The sequence below is a fragment of the Schistocerca serialis genome, chromosome 2 (genome assembly GCF_023864345.2).
Source record: "Schistocerca serialis cubense isolate TAMUIC-IGC-003099 chromosome 2, iqSchSeri2.2, whole genome shotgun sequence".
In the NCBI taxonomy this organism is placed as follows: Eukaryota; Metazoa; Arthropoda; class Insecta; order Orthoptera; family Acrididae; genus Schistocerca; species Schistocerca serialis.
In genome coordinates, this window is record NC_064639.1 from 374,803,451 (window position 1) to 374,825,666 (window position 22,216).

The 22,216-nt window shown below is 42.6% G+C and overlaps 1 protein-coding gene across 1 annotated transcript in view; it reads left to right on the top strand.

Moving 5' to 3' along the window:
- The window catches only part of LOC126455555 (rootletin), a 232,425-nt gene that overhangs the window by 63,797 nt on the left and 146,412 nt on the right, over positions 1-22,216 (top strand). Inside the window, exons 10-11 of the mRNA XM_050091311.1 lie at positions 4,109-4,245; positions 15,555-15,715. Coding sequence (XP_049947268.1) covers positions 4,109-4,245; positions 15,555-15,715 — 298 coding nt within the window. The remainder of the gene's footprint in view (positions 1-4,108; positions 4,246-15,554; positions 15,716-22,216) is intronic.

The following is a 22,216-nucleotide window of genomic DNA, read 5'->3' on the forward strand; positions in this document are numbered from 1 at the left end:
GTGCGCAAAGTGTCGATATCAAACTGGCACCAACTGGCAGTTATGTACTCATGGCTCACTAGTATCCAACCCCAATCCCCCCATCACAATGAAATTTTTGCCTCCTTTAACATACTGAATGCTTTCTTTCACCTTATTAAACATTTTATTTTCAATCTCTTTATCATCTGCAGATCTATTGGGCATATATAATTGTACTACTGTGATGGTTTGTGGCTTTATGTCTATCTTGACTATGATAATATACCTAAAAACAAAGATGATGTGACTTACCAAACGAAAGCGCTGGCACGTCGATAGACACACAAACATACACACAAAATTCAAGCTTTTGCAACAAACTGTTGCCTCATCAGGAAAGAGGGAAGGAGAGGGAAAGACGAAAGGATGCTTTTGCCTTTACAAATGTCTGCTTGTGTCTGTGTATGTGCGGATGGATATGAGTGTGTGTGCGAGTGTATACCTGTCCTTTTTCCCCCTAAGGTAAGTCTTTCCGCTCCCGGGATTGGAATGACTCCTTACCCTCTCCCTTAAAACCCACATCCTTTCGTCTTTCCCTCTCCTTCCCTCTTTCCTGATGAGGCAACAGTTTGTTGCAAAAGCTTGAATTTTGTGTGTATGTTTGTGTTTGTTTGTGTGTCTATCGACGTGCCAGTGCTTTCATTTGGTAAGTCACATCATCTTTGTTTTTAGGTATATTTTTCCCATGTGGAATGTTTCCCTCTATTAATTCATATGACTATGATAATACTTTCACTGCGCAGTTTATGTAGTCCACTGACATTCCAATTTTCTTGTTTATTACACCTACTCCAGCAGTGCTCCTGTCTACTGTTATATTGACAACCTTGTACTCATTTAACCAGAAATCGTCTCCTTCCTGCTAGTGTACTTTAGTAACTACCACTATATCTAACTTCAATATACCCCTTTCTCCTTTTGATTCCTTTTACCTATGTGCTAAAACAAAAGAGCTAACATTCCACACCCTAACCTGTAGATTGCAAGATTTTTTTTCTGATACTAACAGCCTCTTGAGTGAGGACTATTTTACCTCCTGAATATTTTACCCAGGACGATATGGTCATCATTAAACCATACAGTAGACTGTATGTCCTCAGGAATTACAACTGCTGTAGTTTCCCCTTGCTTTCAGCCATCGCCAGTAGTAACACAGCAAGGCAATATTGGCTAATATTATATTTATTTACTACACAGTTCTGAACTCATGCACGGTGATGGTCAGAGGAGTGTCAGAGTCCACTTTGTGGATACTTTGCCATTCATCTCTCCAGTTGTATTTTTCATTACATTATCTGCTTTGGGCTGCAGCTTCAAGCAAAATGGTTCCCAGTGGTTGTAGCTGACATTCTCCTGTGGTAACTGTGTCGCCAACAGTAACTACTCATGTATATCTACAACTACATCACTATTCTGCAAGCCAACTGATTGTGTACCAGAAGGTACTTCTGGTACCACTATCTGAACCCCCCTTCCCTGTTTCATTGGAATGGTGTACGGGAATAATGATTGTTGGTAAGCCTCTTTATTAACTGTAATTTCTTGAATTTTCTTGTTGTGGTCATTTCGTGATGTGTATGTGGGAGGAAGGAATATGTTGTCCGTCTCTAGGAAAATATTATCTCGAAATTTCCATAGTAAAGCTCTCCATGATGCACAACATCTCTCTTGTAGCATCTGCAATGCTCTCAGGGCCAGTTTTTGTTTGATCTCTCTCTCTCTCTCTCTCTCTCTTTCTCTTTCTCTTTCTCTTTCATCAGTCTTACCTGGTAAGAGTTCCAGACTGATAAACAGTACTCATGAATTGGTCTAACAAGCACCTTGTATGACATTTCTGTAATTTCTTCCTATGAATCTGTCTTGCTGTTTCCAGCAATTTGTCATTAGTACTGTAATAGTACAATAGTGTAGTGGCTTTCTTTTCCTATGTATGCACAATATGTTACTTTATTTGCATTCAGGCTCAACTGCCAATCCCTGCACCTTTGACCAATCCTCTAGGTCCTTCTGCAAATCATTAATGTCCTCTGATGTTGCTACCTTCTTATAGACAATCAGAATATCTGTGAACAGCTTTCAACACATTGTGGTAGATCATTTATATACATTGGTAAACAGTAATGGTCCTATCGCACTTCCTTGGGTACTTGCCAAATTACCTTAACACCTGTTCCGTTAAGAGTGACACATCGAATTCTGTCTGCAAGAAAGTCATGAATCCAGTCACAAATCTGGTCCCATATTCAGTAAGCTCATATTTGTTCAGTAAACAGCAGTGTGGGACTGTGTCTGATGCCTTCCTGATGTCGAGGAACATGACGTCAACCTGAGTGCCGATATCTACAGTGCTGTGGATCTCCTACAGGAACAGAACAAGGTGAGTTTCACAAGATCTATGTTTGTGGAATCCCTGTTGATTTTTATAGAGGAGATTTTCATTCTCCAAAAACTTCATAAAACATTAGCATGAAAAGTGTTCCATAATTCTACCACAGACTGACATCAGAGATGCAGGCCTTAATTACTTGCATCTGTCCTGTGACCCTTCATGAAAAATGGGAACGACCTGCACTTTCTTTGATCACTAGGTACTCTCCATTGCTCCAGTGACCTACGGTAAATTGCTGCTGGAAGGGGAGCAAGTTCCTTCACGTAATCTGCGTCAAATATGATCAGTATCTCATACGGTGCTGATGCCTTTCCACTACAGAGCTATTGTAGTTGTTTTTCTATTTTGTTATCAATTACCTGAGTATCTGCTATTTCAGAGTTCTTAAGATGATTGAAAGGACTGCCATGAAACAATTTCAGAATACCAAATCCAGTGTTTCGGACTTCTCTTTCATTTTTCATTTCAGTGCCATCATGGTCACTGAGCATTTGAATAGATGATTTCGAACTGTCTACTGATTTTATGTAAGACCAAAACCTAGGGTTTCTTAATCGGATTATTTTTACATTCAAAGTCGTTAAATACTTCTCTCATTGCTCTCATTTTGCTCATTTTTACTTTGCTCATATTTTGTTTGTCAGCTAGGTTTTGATTTCTGTTGAATCTGTGATGAAGCTCGCTCTGTTTACATTGCAGTTTTCTAACTGACCTATTAAACTATGGTGGGTCTTTCTCATCCCTTTTGACGTAGCTTGGAACAGACTTGTCTAAGGCATATTGAATGATGCTTTTTAATTTTTTCTATTTGTACTCCACAACTTCATCCTCAGCATTAAATATTTGAAGTTGTCTACTCGGATACTCTGCAATTTGTACCCTCTCACTCATGCTAAGCAAAAAAGTGTTCCTACCTTTCTTAATATTCCTTGTAATACCCACAGTCACAGATGCTATAACAACATAATGATCACTAACTGCATAATGATCACTGATATCCTCCTCTACATAAAGTGATTTAAGAAGTTCAGGACTGTTTGTTGCTAGCAGGTCATCTGATTTGGTAGTTTAAGCGTAATTATAAATGCTTCTGCTGTCCAGAAATGGACAATGAGCAGGGTCATATAATTGTCAGATGTTAAGTTGGAGATCGTGTTTCCATGCAGGAAACCTGTCTTAGACCATTCAAACCAACACTGAAGCAATCCTGTTACAATACTTGCCCCAACTACCTATTTTGGGGTATTGTAGATGAAAACTGAAAGAATGTGTATCTGCAACAACTAGTCATATGTCTGTGCGTGCATTCCATCTTAATACATGGCACCAAACAGACTGTTTACACTAGCAACACGTATTTCCGTGTTGCTGAATTTGATTTACGCCATGACTCTCAGTTCCACCTTAATTTGCAAGATGGTTTACATAACAATCAAATGAAATTCTTTGACAATATCTGATTTTGTAATGTTCTCCACCATAATTCAAACTACATTTTTACAAATAGCAGCGTGTTTAAATTGTAACATGTCATGTTTTCATAAACTGGTTTATTGTTTCCAATAATACAGAAAGGAGATATTTTGCTTATTTTTTGCATTTTAAACTATGTTTTGAAATTATTTTTGCAAAGAATAGCCAGTTAACATTACATGAGAATTTCGTAACACATACAACATATAATTTTATCTGTTTCAGTTGGACACCATGAATAGTGACTACGATAAACTGCAGAAATCCCATGTAAGACTACAGAAAATGTGCAACAGTCTTGAAGATGAAAAACTCTTCTTACAAAGTGAACTAGACAGGATTACAAAGGATTCAGAAATTAGGTCAGTATAGGGCATCTTCTGTCACAGTACTTGATACTTCATTAAACTAAAACATGCTGATATTTTGTATTATCTTAGTATTCAGAAAGCAAGCTGTCAGTGTGAAGTGGACTCTCCATTCACAATATTGCAGAAACGTAAGATGGTAATAGAAAGTACAGATGAAATGCAGACAGTGATATAATACAGCCGCCCACGTTTTAGAGGAACAGTAGTAGGTCCACCAAGCATTGTGCTCATGGTGATAGCTGCATTGTAAAGACATGGCTCAGCTGTCCATATTGGATGGTGAGGGGAGTCCTCCTTTGCATCTGGTTCTGGGGCAGTAGGAGTGTGCGAGGGTGAGGGTATGGCGTAGGAAATCTGTCTGTAGAGGATTTGGTGTTAGTAACTGTCTGTGATGACCCTAGTGAGATCTTGAGTGTACTGGATAAGGGAAATCTCATTACTGAAAATGTACCCATGGGTGGTAGATTATATGGGAGTGATTTTTTGATCTGGAAGGGATGACAGCTATCTAAATGCAAGTTTTGTTGATTTACAGTAGATTTGATATGGATAAAGATATGGATGGAGCCATCAGAGAGGTGGAGGCCAACATCCAGGAAAGTGGCATTTGGGCTGAGAAGCACTATGTGTAGTGAATGGTAGAAAAGGTGTTTTGAGGCTGGGAAGGAATGAGGAGAAATTAATCAATTTGGACATAAACTGTGGCAATTTTCTACTTAAATAATGTTGAACTATAATCTGGCAATCAGGTGGGTAGGTAGCAGTCAAAGTTGCTCATCACCTGATATCATCCCTGAATGGAACAACTGAACCATTTTTTCACCAGGTCTTCAGGTACATATCTTTGTGCTCTGAAAAGAGGAACATTGTACCCATAATGCTTCCCACCCAGTCTGCACAATATTGTGGTCCTTGCTTATGCCAGTTTCACTCCCAGTCCTTTACCACATGAGCCATATCCCTGCAGAATACCTAGGAACAAGACCTGTCCCATATACCCACTCAACACATCTTACACCAAAGCCATTACATGCAGTCTGCAAAAAGCAGCCCTATTGTATATCAGCTCTGCTGCAATTTCTTGACAGCATTTTATTTAAACTCATCCACAAACAGTTGTCCACTTGAATGAATGGCCACCATAAAACTGTCACCAAGAATAGATGACTGACCATTGGAAGAACACACTGCTGAGCACAACACGTTCAATTTCGATGGCTGTTTCACAATCCATACCACCCGGATGCCACTTGTCCTGCACCCCCCGCCCCCCCACCCCCCACCCCACCCCCCAACACCAGCTACTCAGAACTATGTAGTTGGGAGTTACCCTTGCAACACAGCCTTTGTTCATGTAATCCTCCTGGCTACAGTCTCCTTCTCTAGCTCCCTGCCACATGCCCCACACATACCTCTCGCCTGACGCAGGACACAAGCTTCACTTATTCACTTATTTTGTGCCCGCACCCTCTTCTTCGCAGTCTCCGCTGCTTCTGTTGTCATACCATCCCATTTCAGTCCTCTAAGTCGTGCACCTTCTGTCTGGTTTATGTGCGTATTGACAACTCAGTGCCTCTACTGTTTGGTGAGTTGTTACCTTTACTTGTATATTATTTACATTCTCTTTGTGTTTCCCCTTGCCATAATAGGAAGCTAAATGCTTCTTCTCTGGATGCTGCAGTTAAAATGGGTTAAAGTGCTGAGGCCCCCCCATGAACCATGGACCTTGCCATTGGTGGGGAGGCTTGCGTGCCTCAGCAATACAGTTGGCCGTACCGTAGGTGCTACCACTACGGAGGGGTATCTGTTGAGAGGCCAGACAAACGTGTGGTTCCTGAAGAGGGGCAGCAGCCTTTTCAGTAGTTGCAGGGGCAACAGTGGATGATTGACTGTTCTGGCCTTGTAACACTAACCAAAACGGCCTTGCTGTGCTGGTGCTTTGAATGGCTGAAAGCAAGGGGAAACTACAGCTGTAATTTTTTCCGAGGGCATGCAGCTTTACTTTATGGTTAAGTGATGATGGCGTCCTCTTGGGTAAAATATTCTGGAGGTAAAATAGTCCCCCATACGTATCTCCGGGCGGGGACTACTCAAGAGGACGTTGTTATCAGGAGAAAGAAAACTGGCATTCTACAGATCGTAGCGTGGAATGTCAGATCCCTTAATCGGGCAGGTAGGTTAGAAAATTTAAAAAGGGAAATGGATAGGTTAAAGTTAGATATAGTGGGAATTAGTGAAGTTCGGTGGCAGGAGGAACAAGACTTTTGGTCAGGTGAATACAGTAGGTTTAATAATGAATAAAAAAAAATAGGTGTGCGGGTAAGCTACTACAAACAGCATAATGAATGCATTATTGAGACAATGTTGACTGGAATACTCTCTTTCAAATTCTAAAGGTGGCAGGGGTAAAATACAGAGAGCGAAAGGCTATTTACAATTTGTACAGAAAGCAGATGGCAGTTATAAAGAGTCAAGGGTCGTGAAAGGGAAGCAGTGGTTTGGAAGGGAGTGAGACAGGATTGAAGCCTCTCCCTGATGTTTTTCAATCTGTATATTGAGCAAGCAGTAAAGGAAACAAAAGAAAAATTTGAAGTAGGTATTAAAATCCATGGAGAAGAAATAAAAACTTTGAGGTTCACCGATGACATTGTAATTCTGTAAGAGACAGCAAAGGACTTAGAAGAGCAGTTGAACAGAATGGACAGTGTCTTGATAGGAGGATATAAGATGAACATCAACAAAATCAAAACGAGGATAATAGAATGTAGTCGAATTAAGTCGGGTGATGCTGAGGGAATTAGATTAGGAAATGAGACACTCAAAGTAGTAAAGGTGTTTTGCTATTTGGGGAGCAAAATAACTGATGATGGTCGAAGTAGAGAGGATATAAAATGTAGACTGGCAATGACAAGGAAAGCGTTTCTGAAGAAGAAAAATTTGTTAACATCAAGTATAGTTTTAAGTGCCAGGAAGTTGTTTCTGCGAGGTGGCGCAGTGGTTAGACACTGGACTCGCATTCGGGAGGACGACGGTTCAATCCCGCGTCCGGCCATCCTGATTTAGGTTTTCAGTGATTTCCATAAATCACTCCAGGCAAATGCCAGGATGGTTCTTCTGAAAGGGCATGGCCGACTTCCTTCCCCATCCTTTCCTAATCCGATGAGACCGATGACCACGCTGTCTGGTCTCCTTCCCCAAACAACCAACCAACCAAGTCATTTCTGAAAGTATTTGTGTGGAGTGTAGCCATGTATGCAAGTGAAACATGAACGATAAATGGTTTGGACAAGGAGAGAATAGAAACTTTCGAAATGTGGTGCTACAGAAGAAAGCTAAAGATTAGATGGGTAGATCACATAACTAATGAGGAGGTATTGAATAGATTTGGGGAGAAGAGGAGTTTGTGGGACAACTTGACAAGAAGAAGGGACCGGTTGGTAGGACATGTTCTGAGGCATCAAGGGATCACAAATTTAGCATTGGAGGACAGCGTGGAGGGTAAAAATCGTAGAGGGAAACCAATAAATGAATACACCAAGCAGATTCAGAAGGATGTAGGTTGCAGTAAGTACTGGGAGATGAAGCTTGCACAGGATAGGGTAGCATGGAGAGCTGCAGCAAACAAGTCTCAGGACTGAAGACCACAACAACAACAACAACAACACAGAGTACTGAGGCATTATATTATGTACTTACTTTGTATTTGTAGCTTATCAATGCCTACAGCAGCCACTTCAGAATCCATTCTTCTATCTGATTATGTCCATGTCAGGTGTCTTAATCAGTTCCATTCTTTTTATTGTATTAGCATTGCTAGTGTTTAGTGTTTTCTAGGTGCTGGTTGAGGCTTGAACTTGCTTATACAGGGTGTATACAACCCGGGACAACCGGGAGAAAACCGGGAAAAACCCGAGAATATTTTAAAATTCCAGGATATTTTTTTGTTTTAGTTTTCAATTAATTTTTTGTAATTTTGACTTGTAAGAAATAATACTCGAACAAAGGATATTACTGCATCCCGCTACTGCAAAATAATACTGCAGCAGTAAAACATGAACGAGAGGAAAAAACTAAAATAAAACTTAAGTTGCGAAGGAAATGCAACATGTACACAACAAAACACAGAGCTCATACAAGTGTCTGCCAGTAACAAAATGTGCCAAAGGCTTTAGAAGACTATGCAATGCTTCATAACAACAAATTGCCTCCGATAAGCATGACATCACAACTGTTTACATTTGATTCATGTGAGCAATTGCAAGCGGGCCCATGCACATGCGCAGTCGAGTCGAGCATGTACCTTCTCCCACTTCTGGCCACAAAAGAGTGGCTGTTATCTGTTTAAGCAAGATGCTACCCGGAAAAATTTTACTGGAGTGCGCAAGCTGCCATATTCACAGGGAGCAAACCGGGATATCTGCCACAGACGGCTATTTCAGTCAAGCATTAATTGCCTTGCAGAACAATGAAGTTATTTTTCTCGGTTTGCTAAAGAAATATGGTTTATTAAACTTTTCCGCTGAGGCAGTCAATTTATTTGAAACGAAGTGTTTAATTCCACACCATTGGCTAGTTTCAATTGTTCGCTCCATTTCAAAAGAGCATGCTTTCATCTTCTAGCACATATGGCATTATGCCATAATAAAGAACCAAAAATGAGATAATACAGTACTGGTATTCCAAGAAAATTTACAAAAGAATCTGGACATACAAATATGCACTTTAAACCAAATTATGCATTTTAGTATGGTTCACGAAATTCCTCTGATGTCTTGTTTCTTTTATGACATAATGTAAGATCTTTTAATGTTTTACACGTATGCAAATATGGGCTTCCTGCATCATCGTAGCTGTGCAAGTGCGGTGACGCCTCGTATCTGGCGCTCTCTGGCAACTGCTGAAACCTCTTCCTAAAAGGTCATGGGAAAATATTGGGAATGACTGATTGAAAAGCATTACTTTCAAAGTAAATTTCCTTTTACACATGATGAACTAAGTGCGAGAAAGTGTGATGAATTTCTTAAATCACAGAGCGTTTGACTCTCATTGAAAAATCAACTTTTTGAGGACGACCATTTAGAAAAAAATTCGAGCCCAGAAGATCAGACATTTATGTTGGTATTAAAAATTTTACTGGCACATTTGTGTGATGTATCGTAAAGTGTAATATGCACTAAAAAGATCAACATTATACGTGAAAGTTTAGCTTCTCTTACAACTTATTGATCTTAGAGACCAGTATTATATGTGAAAGTGTAGTAACACTGTTAACGTTTACGTCGCACTTCACTTAGCGTAGACCGTGACTGTGTCCTAGGCATGCCCGATGTTAACTGACTGGGCACGGCCCGTGCTGCCTGAGTTTTTGTTGTTGTTGTTACGCCGGCAGAGGTCACGTCCGAATTCTCGCGTGCCCTCTGGTGGACAGGACTCTACTTGCTGCGGCTACCGTCCGTGACGCGCCGTGCCGATGTGCGCCTCCCGCGATCTTTCCAGTGGCTACTGCACTCCTCCTCCTTCGGGGGGTGAAGCCACTGTGATCCACTGCGTCGGAAGATGGAGAGTCAGGCAGGAGCAATGACCTCCACATCCATTGGAAGGCCGGAGTCAAGGGGATCTGCCAACCCTCGAGCCGGAACCTTTGAATACGGCTGGAAGTGACCCACACGAAGAGGCCCCCGTCATCCCACCACCGGAGCCCGGGACAGAACGACCAACAAGCTGTCGAACTCTGGATCCAGTTCCACCTTGGGAGGGGCAAAACCCAGTGGCAGGGACAATGGGGAAGGGACAGGTGAACCAGCCTCCTGAGAAACCGGGCATGCGAGAGGGCCCGGCTCTCGCTGGGGCATCTCGAATGATGGCGATGCCGGTGCTGGAGCTACTGGAGGCTGCCAAGGCTGAGAACCATCGCAGTGCGGCAGAGTCACAGGGGGGAGAGGCGGTAACGTCCCCTGGGAAACCAACACAGGTGCTGGCAATGGGGAACCCGGTGTCCGAGAGGTCGGAGAGTGGGTGCCCAAAGTGGACGTAGCTGATTTTGGTGACAACGTACCACCCGGTCCCCCGCCTGCAAGGTATAGAGCCGGCGGCCATTTCGGCGCAGGACCACAGCCGGTATCCAACGGGGATTGCGACCAAACCCACGTGCCCAGACCGACATACCCAGAAGAGAAGAGAATGCTGCCCTGGGAGATGCCTGTTGGCTCGCACACAGGGAACAGGCGGCCACCAAGTGCTCAATTTCTCTGTCAATACCGGGCCAGTACACATGTCTGCGAGCCAAGGGTGTAGTACGGGAAACACCCCAGTGCCCCGCATGTAATAACGTGAGGACCTCCCTTCGTAAACTTGCAGGAACAATCACGCAAGGAGCTGTATCATCGGTAGCCAGAAGGAGAACTCCATCCAAGACCGAGAGGCGGTCTCGTAGAATAAAATAATTACGAAGAGGGTCCGAGGCCCGGCGTGGAGGGCGGGATGACCACCCCTGCTGAATGAGGTGAACTACCTGCCGGAGAACCAGGTCAGCTGCCGTTTCCCTGGCGACTCAAGAACTAGTGATTGGGAAGCCATCAACCGCTTGGCGGGACGCCACATCCAAATGAAAACACATAATTTCCTCTCGATCGAACGTATGATCCGGGCCCACCGGAAGACGGGAAAGAGCATCGGCGTTGGCATGCTGTCCAGTAGGGCGAAAATGAATGTCATAATGGTACTTAGAGAGGAACAAGGCCCAGGGCTGTAGTCTGTAAGCCGCCCTATCCAGAATCTGAGAGGCGGGGCCAAATAATGATATTAACGGCTTATGGTCAGTGATTAACTGAAACTTCGTGCCATACAAGAAAGGGTGAAACTTGGTAACAGCGTAGACAATGGCCAAAGCCTCGTTTTCCAACTGGGAGTAATGGGTGTGTGTGGGACTAAGAGTTTTAGATGCAAGCGCCAGTGGTTGTTCGGAACCATCTGTGTTGCGATGGGCCAGGACTGCCCCCACCCCATACTGCGAAGCATCGGTAGCCAGGACCAACGGCTTATGGGGGTCAAAAGTAGCCAAACAAGGCGCTGACGTGAGGAGGCCCTTCAACGAGGTGAACGCTTGCTCGCATGCAGGCGACCAATCAAAAGGAACAGCCTTGCGCAGAAGGCAGTACAGGGGGCGGGCTACGATGGAAGCCCTGGGAATGAACCGGTGGTAATAGGCTATCTTGCCTAGAAAAGCTTGTAACTCTTTCAGCGAAGCAGGCTGAGGAAGGTCGACGATACCTTGGACCAAACTTCCTAGTGGCTGGACCCCGTGCCGAGAGATGGTGTAGCCCACATACTCAATGGACGGTTGGAAGAAGTTTGACTTGTGCAGGTTGCAACGCAAGCCCACAGACCTGAATTTGAGAAAGAGGGTGCGAAGGTTGTGCAAGTGTTCCTTCGTGCTGCGGCCTGTGACAATTATGTCATCCAGGTAATTAATACAATGAGGGATTGTCGACGTGACATGCTCAAGATATCGCTGGAATATCGCCGGGGCACTGGATATTTCAAAGGCCAACCGCTGGTATTGGTAAAGGCCAAACGGGGTGTTGACAACCGCCAGCCGTTTGGAGTCCTCATCAAGTGGTATCTGATGATAAGCCTCTGAAAGATCAATTTTCGAAAAATATTGGCCTCCCGCCACGGCGGGGACAATTCATCAGCACGAGGCAAAGGATAGGTGTCCACCACCAATTGGGAATTAATGGTGGCCTTGAAATCGCCACAAAGACGTAATTTTCCTGAGGGCTTCCTTACAATAACGAGGGGCGAAGCCCACTCAATAGAAGAAATAGGAAGAACGACCCCTAGGGCTGTCAGACGGTCTAGCTCTTCCTTTACCTGAGGGCGGAGAGCCAAGGGGATCTGCCTTGGCCGTAGAAAATGCGGGCGAGCCGACGCCTTCAACGTTAAGTGAGCTTCAAAATCAGAAACACGCCCCAGGCCCTCCTCAAAGATATCGGGAAAGTCTGAGATCAAAGATTCCAATGATTGATAGGGAACGTCTTCGGAGACCAACTGTATGGTGTCAGTGATAGAAAAACCGAAAGCTTGAAAGGCATCCATGCCAAAAAGGTTAGCGGAGCTCACATCACTGACAACAATAAAAGTAATAGGCCGAGTGACTGATTTGTAAGTCACGTCGGTAGTGAATTGACCCAGTAGGGGAATGAACTGTTTACCACAATCGCGTAGACGCCGGTAAACTGGCGCCAACGGGAGCGATCCAAGGTCGGAATAAGTTTGTGCATTCAACAACGAAACTGCCGCGCCCATATCTACTTGCAGTTGTAACCGGCGCGACAGAACTGATACCTCGATAAAGAGTTTGCGTGCCGATGCGTCGGGAGCCTGGCCCGATGAAACTTCCTGAATGTCAACGTCCATGTCCTCTGTACCTGCTTCCTTCGATTCTTTTGAGGCTGAGCGGCAAACTTTAGCAATGTGACCTTTTTTATTACATTTGCGACAAACGGCCCAACGCTGGGGGCGCTCTGACTGACCGTGATGTATGTAGCACGACGCACAGGACGGCAACGGGGGTCGGCGGCCGGAATTCTGTTTATGCGCCGTGCGGGAGCGGCCGTAACGGTTGGATTGTACCGCTCTGACGTCGTCCACCCCGGATACAGTGGACGCGGACGCGCCGCCCTTAACCGCCGCGACGTCGCACCACGCTTCCAGCTGTTGACCTGCGGTGTGAGACTTCATACGATTGAGCAATGGACAGGACTTCCTCAAGGGAAGGGTCTTCTAACTGCAGGGCCTGTTGCCGGACCTCCCTATCAGGGACCGAACGAACAATGACGTCGCGTACCGTAACGTGGGCATACGACTCTCGCGATTGCTCCGTGACGAAATGACACTTGCGACTAAGACCATGCAGGGTAGCGGTCCACGCCCGGTAAGACTGATGGGGCTGTTTCTTGCATTGATAGAACTCGACCCTCGCCGCCACAACATGCGTGCGGCGGCGATAATATGAAGACAGCAATGAACACAATGCGTCAAAAGACAAGGACGAGGGTTTCTGCAAAGGCGCTAGCTGCCGCAAAACTTGATACAGCGGTGGAGATATCCAAGACAAGAAGAGAGCACGACATACCTCCGCATCGGCAACATGAAACCCCTGGAAATGCTGCCGAAGGCTATGTTCGTATGCGTCCCAATCCTCCGCCGTCTCGTCATACAGGGGAAAGGGAGGAGGGAACGGCGCTGGAGCAGACGGCGTGGAGAGCAATGCCAGAAGCACTTGTTTCATGGTGGCCATGAGCTCCATCTGCTGCTCAACCAAAACCCGCACTAAATCCTCCATGCTGTGGAGAAGCTGCGAAACCGGAACAACGACGCAACACGCGAAAGAACGACCCTACTCGTCGCCAATTGTGTAGTAACACTGTTAACATTTACGTCGCACTTCACTTAGCGTAGACCAGGACTGTGTCCTAGGCATGCCCGATGTTAACTGACTGGGCACGTCCCGTGCTGCCTGAGTTTTTGTTGTTGTTGTTACCCCGGCAGAGGTCGCGTCTGAATTCTCGCGTGCCCTCTGGTGGACGGGACTCTACTTGCGGCAACTACCGTCCATGATGCGCCGTGCCGATGTGCGCCTCCCGCGATCTTTCCGGTGGCTACTGCAGAAAGCTCTGCTTTTCTTGTAGCAACACCATCTATATTAATTTACACCATTAACTTTTCCTATTTGCGTGTATGCGGTACTTAACAGTGATAATGCTATTAGTTGACTACATCACGTGTCCTAAGCTCTGAATATCCGCTGTATCGGCTGGCAAGATCATGCGACATGAGCTATTACTGTCTTAGAAAACCGCATCGCAATCTCGATTTCAATGTTTCAGAAAGTAACATGCAGTGTTTGGTGGAATTCAAATTTATACTTTCGCAATACGAAAATATGCAGTGTACATGACCTTTTCCCGAGTTTCGATGTCTAAACGTCTGAGAAATTCTACGCCAGTGTATAAAACCATTACCATTCAAAGGATTGATAAGTTTTACAGTTCTGAGGAAAAGTATCCTGTCACTTAACATGGACAAAGTGTATTTTCGCCCTGGAGAAAGTGTGTTTTTAACCGGGAAATCCGGGAATTTTTTTTTTCTTGTCCCCTTATACACCCTGTTATATAGAATACTTTAGAAATTGTGTGAAATTGTTATGTTAAGTAAACAGAAAACAAAAACGTAGTCAACATTTATTTCTGTCATTGATTGTATTTGTTAATGTCATTTAATATTAACCATGTAACCACCAATTATGGGATTTAAAGCATACATTCTTCTTTCAAATATTAGCTACACTGTTATATCACAATGAAATGTAAAATACACCCGAAATAACATTTGCACTTGCAAACGTAACTCCCATAGTTTTAAGAGCAATAAATATCATATGAATCAAAGAACAGAAAAAAGTTCTTTTGTTTACAAACAGCACATCTGTTAAGCTTTATTTATTTGCTCATCCCTTCCAATGATGAAGTCACCCAAGTGGGAGCTTGTGTTGATAACACTTTTTTCAACTGTTTGAAGACGTTGCCATGCCTGTGCCGTATTTCCATATTGCTTCTCTTGATTGTTCAGTGTTTCAGAAGGATATTTGTAGGTCGTGGGTTTTAGGAATGTCCAGCACATACAAACAAAATGGATCAAATCGGGTGGCAAAGTTACCCTACCAAGCTCACAAGATCAGGTTTCTTTCAGCTTTGAGACAGAATGATGAGAAGTGTAGACTGAAGGTCTATATGAAGTTGATATCTTTCAGGAGTTCCTCCGAGCTGGATGTTAGAAAGTTCCGTAACATATAACCATATTGATTTTATACTACTGTTACTGCTGTACCTCCATCCTTGGTGGAATACACAGATTCTACTTGTACATTACTGTAATGCACCATTCACGTCTACATAATATACATTTGCCAAGTTCACAGAGGTTACTTATCACACTCTATGAAACTTTTGTTCATTTATTGTGCCACACAGATGAAAATGTACTTAACCACTGAACAATACAGTTGCTGCAGCTGAGTTTCATTGGTAATGGCTGTTATCTTTAAAAGTGAAATGAATCGCATCATGTGGTTTTATGAATAAAAAATTTGTATTCCTTATTTTAATTGTTTTTTTGTTTTTGTTTTATTATTTTTTTATTTTATTTTATTTATTTTTTTAAAACTCTTCATAGTGTTGAATTGATCCATGCAAACTTTCAAGATGTCACTTGTTTAACATATTCAACAAATTTTACAGGGAAATAAATATGCGTGCAGAAGAAGAGCGATGTAGTCGATTACGAGAAGAGCTCCTCACACTCCGTGAAGAGTTAAATCATGCCCAAATGGCACGTGATATGCTTGAGCAGCAGAAGTTAGAGACAGATCTATTAATATCACAGCTTGAAAAAGGGAAAGGTAATTAGGTTTTATTGCTGAATTTTTGGTGTTATTATACAGCACATGTCAAAAAGAATTAAACAACTACCATAGTGGAAATAAGTATGATAGAAAGCTCTGCAGAATGCTGCAGTATAGGAAGACTTTATTTTGTTTGTATTATGCACACTGCTGTTGTTGCACCACTGTGCTGTCCCAAGCAATAGGATTGTTCATAAAAGAAAATGGCAAGTGACTAGCAGAAGACGTTTGGGAACACAAAATTAGTGCACTTATAGAGTGATATTTTCGTACACATCTTGAAAGTAGTCAATCATGCCAGAAGACCATCTTCTGGTAACCCTTTTCCAGTAGGCTTGTTTTCTCTGAGAAAGCTACATTTCACGTGAATAAGAAAGTGAATTTACTATTCTGACTGACTGGGGGAGGGAGGTGGCAAGGACTCTACATATTTCAGTTGAGCATGTTCAGAATTCATTCATGCTCCGTGTGTTTTGTGTAGTATCGTAAAAAAGATTTGTGAGCCATCTATCTTTACAGAATACACTATTACTAGCATCATATATCTAACAAACTTATCCAGCACCTAACCCCACAGTCTGATGAAGCTTCCAAACACAGGAACGCTTACTTAGAAGTTCTGAGTTGTATAAATGAACATCTGCTTTGCTGCTTGTTTGGCCAGGTAACTTCTCAAGATCGTAACAATTTGCCAGTGGGTAGAAAGGTTGCATCTGTTACTCTTCTTCTCAAGCAGCTGCCTGAGTTTTGAGGATGCATTTATATTGCTTTTCAACCCATGGACTTCAATACCCCCATATATTTCACAAGAATAAGCCATGAAACATGAGTACCATATTGCATCAGTAAAACTCCCAGAACACTTAAAAGTATTGATGATGTGTCCATTCTTTTGCATCTGTAATAACCTCATTATCAACAAGATATTAAACCTTAACGTTGAAGCTCACTTGAAAGACTGTGAATCAAAAACAATGTAGATTCTGTGCTGTAACATTTCCTATTAGGGATTAAAGCGGTATAATAACTTGCCCAAGGAAACGAAGGATATAACTCAAATAAATTTATTTTACAAGGTGCAAATTTTCAGGACTGGTGCTGCCATCTGTTGAAAATCTTACCTTTGGACTAATGGTCGCCACCACGCTCGAAGTAGTTCCCATCCGCACGTACACACCGTTCCCAGCGCTTCTGCTACTGGTCAAATGTTTTCTGGAAGTCCTGTTCTTTGAGGGTGTTTATCATGCTTCTTGAATCCTCCTAGAGAGTCGAACTGACAGCCTTTCAACTTGAGTTTCAGTTTTGGGAATAGCTCGAAGTCGCAAGGTGCCAAATCTGGCGAGAACGGTGGGTGGGGTACAACCGCCAGGTTGTTTTTTGCCAAAAAGGTGTTGGTGAGCAAGGACATGTGACAGGGTGCATTGTCATGATGCAGCAGCTAGTTCCCTTGATGCTGAAGTTCGGGTCATCATCGCCGCATGTTTTCACAGAGCTGTCGCAAAACGTCACAGTAGTACGCGGAATTCACTGTTTGGTCGGGTGGGACGAATCTTTGTGCTCAATTTGCTTGGTATTAAAGAAAACTATGATCATGGTCTTCACTTTGCTCTTCACCTGCCTCACTTTTTTGGGTCCTGGAGAGCCTGGGCTCTTCCACTGGGATTGATTGTTGCTTTGTCTCGGGGTCATAACCGTAAATCCCCAGCTCTCTTTGTTGGGGATAACCCATGACAAGAAGGTTGGATCATCAGATGTTGTCTGACGAAGTCCGTGCACACTTCAACACTCTGTCCCTTCTGATCGGCAGTCAAGTTCTTTGGCACAAACTCTGTGGCAACACGATGCGTGCCCAATTCATCAGTCAACATTCGTTGACATGTCCCACAACCAATACCCACTTCATCCGGGAGGCCTTGAATGGTTCGACGTCAATCCGCACGAACCAATTGTTGAAGTTTGGCAACAATGTCTGGCGTTGTGTGGCGAACAGGCCTTCCAGTGTGAGCATCATCTTCGATGTCTGTTCGGCCGGCCCTGAACCGAGCATGCCACTCACACATGTGTACGGCTCTTGCTCTGTCCCCCAAACACTTGTTGAATCATTGCAAGGTAGTCTTGCGCATAATAGTTCGCGACTGGGAACATTCAGTTTAGTTCGCAGTTCTGTCGCAAACTAGGTCGCTCTTTTAGTTCGTTAGCTTATATCTCGATTTCCAGAAAGACAGTTCGCTTGCTTTGCTACTGCTCACGCTCTTTTATTCGTTATGCTAGTCTTTTAAATAATGACCAGTGTTGCCAATGCCTGTATTATTACAGTTTTATGTCGAGTAACTAGACTTCGAATGGGCAAATAAACCAGTTATTTACACAAATTGGTAAAATGGGGTAGTCAACAACTTTACTTTACATACAGTGCACTTGTAGTATTTTAATTTTAAAATATATTTATTAGTTCATTGTAGGAATATTACTTACAGAATATGCTAAATGCGTGTTTCTTTTTTATTATTTTTTTTATTATTTTTTTTAATAAAAATACGCTTTCATAAATAATAGACTTTTTTAAAGTTTTGGAAATAACCAACAAAAAATATTTCTGCCTTAGGTGCAGGTTAAGTACTATATGGCACAAACAATAATACCATTATCATTAACAGAAGAAACACTAACACTTATAATTTGTTACCAAACAATTAGACATAGAAAAAATAACTATGACCCCTGAGTGAGATTGTATTCTAAAGCATACTTTTTGTGCTTTGCATTATCATTCTTTAAATAATCAGTCTTCTAATTTTCAAGTGAAATACTACAAAAATTTACATTTTATTATGTAAAAACATTAATTTGGAAACTTTGTTCATTGATAACAGTGTGATTTCTTAAAGCCTACTGCGGGCTCTCGCTCTGTCTCGCTATTGTCCATTGGTCTTCGGTAAAGAGCGAACAAACTAAGTAGCAAGGTTATCTGTGAACTAGTTCGCGTAGTTCGCTTTTGGGAGTGCTCTTCCGAATTAGTTCATTTGCGAACTACACAAGACTATTTGCAAGGGTCTCGGTAGCATTTTTCCCAAGATTCGCACAGAATTTGATACACACACGTTGTTCTGTTTGCGGATCCATCATAAAATCGCCACACACCAAACACAGAGTATTACAGAAATCACTGTGGACACACAACACGTCCTCCCAGCTGAATGCCACTCCGCACACTGACTCATCAGGTATGCAGCTCTCACTACCTAGCGGTGCAAAGATCTACTACTCCTACTTTCCAGATGGCAACACTAGTCCCGAAAATTTTGGATTCCACCTCATAAAAGGCAGTCACAACGTATCTCATAAATATTGGTTACTACACAGTTATAGATTTCTTAGAGAATTCAGTATTGGGATTAATAATATTAAAAAAAGGGTGATTTGTAGTGTATGGTACTGTTGTGTCACCATTTTCCTGAGTTCAATATCTCATCCATCATGAGGGAATGATGACTCAGATTTTCAGGTACACATAAGGGAAGACATGGAGATGTAATAGAGATGTGGCAACATGAACGTGCTCCTAAAATCAGTAGTAGAAAGTATGAAAAGACCAGTGGATAAATGTTCCTGTCGGAATAATAAGAGGTGAATATGCTCCTGTTTAAAGCAGTCTTACTGAAAACCAAGATACTAGCTGCTCCAGTCCACTCTCTTCTGCACCTTTAAAAAATTTTCCAAACATTTTGGCATGCAGACATATTTGCTCTTTTTTTAACATGCAACTCACCTCTCACTCCCACAAGCTCCCCTAACTGTAACTCGCTCTCACCCACTAGTCTGTTGCTGTAAGTTGCTCGTACCAGTCCACGCCCACTTGCTCATTTTCACTCACTCATTCAGTGCAAATCATTGTCATTGTCTCTTTGTGTCTCTCTTAACTCTCACTGTCTCTTGTCTCATAGTCAAGTTCTCCTTCACTCTGTCCTACTACTACTGTCTCTCTTTTAATTTTTGGCATTGTCATAGACCCTGTCTCTCATTATCACTGGCTCTCACCGCACTTCCACTTTCTCCTTCTCTTTATTCCTCTCCCACTCCCTATGTCTCTTTATCTTTCAGCATAAAAAGCATTTTTGTGCTGGTTCCCTTATTTTCTGTGCCACAGCAGAGCATGTCACTAATACGAAAAGAACTTTATGTATCAGTAAAATTTTGGTAGAAATATATCTAAAAACAAATATGATGAGACTTACCAAACAAAAGCGCTGGCAGGTCAATAGACACACAAACAAACACAAACATACACACAAAATTCAAGCTTTCGCAACAAATGGTTGCTTCATCAGGAAAGAGGGAAGGAGAGGGAAAGACGAAAGGATGTGGGTTTTAAGGGAGAGGGTAAGGAGTCATTCCAATCACGGGAGCAGAAAGACTTACCTTAGGGGGAAAAAAGGACAGGTATACACTTGCACACACACACATATCCATCCATACATACACAGACACAAGCAGACATTTGTAAAGGCAAAGAGTTTGGGCAGAGATGTCAGTCGAGGCGGAACTAAAGAGGCAAAGATGTTGTTGAAAGACAGGTGAGGTATGAGTGGCGGCAACTTGAAATTAGCGGAGGTTGAGGCCTGGCGGATAACGAGAAGAGAGGATATACTGAAGGGCAAGTTCCCATCTCCGGAGTTCTGACAGGTTGGTGTTAGTGGGAAGTATCACTAAGTGCCAGGTCTCAAGTTTGTTGTGAGAAGACTGTAGACACGGCGGTCAAACGGCGCCAACAAGTACTTGACCTACTCCGACATCTTACTCAAGTACCTGCGAGGTAGGGAAGGGGGATGGGAAACGTTTCCTGTCTTTGGGGCTATCTTCTTTCTCTTCTTCGACCTTAGTAACCATTTCTATTTATTTCCTTTCTTACTTCTCATTTGAGGACCTATCTATTTTTCACTCTTTCCATATTCACATACTTCTATCGCAGAAGTCCTTCCTAGTTTCTGTGGTTTATAATAACCTACATCTTATCTTTCAATAAGAAGACCGAAGAATCAGACTACATGAACACACGCATACACACAAAATTACATTTAAACACAAATATTAAAATTACATATTAGAAACATGTCGAGATGTGAGAACCGCCAGGTATTGTGCGGGAAAGAATATGTATGGGGGGGGGGGGGGGGGGTGATGATTTCCCATCAAGTATACATAAGAAGGAGGTGTGAGTAATGAAAGAGAACATAAGCCGGAAAGGAATTAAGTGTGATAATCATTAAAGAATGTCAGTTTAATAAATACTATGACGAATTCTAGGATAGTGAGACTTGAATTATAGGTAGACATAGTATCCACTAAGAGTATAGAATCTGAGAAGTAGAGGAGGACTCTAGGAATTAAATGAAGTATGAAGAAGTATACGCAAAGTGTAGAGTAGATTTGTAGCTTTACCAGAAAACACTTAATTGTAGTGTACATAGGAATGTATACTGGGGTAATGAACTATGAGGCCTACTCAGGAAGGATAAGGGAGGTGTATCCGGCATTTGCTAAGTATATGGGGCAGGTGTACCCACATGGAAATAGGACGACCTGTGGCCTAAAAAATAGTAATGTTTTGTAAAGGGGCGTACCTACCAGAATGGAAAGAGGAAGTGCAATCATATAGTCAACCCTCAGACAAGGTATAGGTACTGATCCTAGCAGAAGGGGACAGTATTGTGACAGAAGTCACACATTTTATAGGAATTATTCTGGAAAGTATGAATTCTATGCACAACGAGCATTATTACATTTTATATAAGTTTATGAGTGTCAAAAGGAACACTTTCATGTTGCCCAGAGTTCTTCCAAACTACAACAGATTATGAATGAGTACATACTTAGGAAAGGTAGTGCAAAAGGTGAGAACAGAAAGTAGACTACTCATGTGTCATGAATATCTGGAGTTTACGATTGGAAAGATGGCAGAAAAAAAAGAAAAGGACAATATAGCCCTCATGATTCCTATATATCAAAAGAGCTGACTAAAACCTTGAGTGAAATGTTACATTTTATTATCAAAGTAAAATGAGAAAAGAATAGCTAAATAGCAAGCAAAAGGTTATTCACGATTACTGAAAGAAAAGAAATGTATACTGTTAAAATGTGAATTGTTATTATGTGTGATATTAATGTACATAACGATTATGTATAAAATATCATGTGTTAGATCGAGGGGGGGGGGGGGGGGGGATATGTAGTGATTCAAGAATTTCTGCATAAATTCTAGAACTACTCGGCCTTCCACCATCTCGACTACACGATATTTTAGATGTGAGTGGGAAAAAGGAACCCTATCTACTGCGCATCACCTGTGTGTGTGTGTGTGTGTGTGTGTGTGTGTGTGTGTGTGTGTGTGTGGGCGCGCGCGCGCAGGTGTGAAATTTGTTGTGAGAAGACTGTAGACATGGCGGTCGAACGGCACCAACAAGTACTTGTTGGTCGATCCATGGAAGTCGTAGTGAAAGC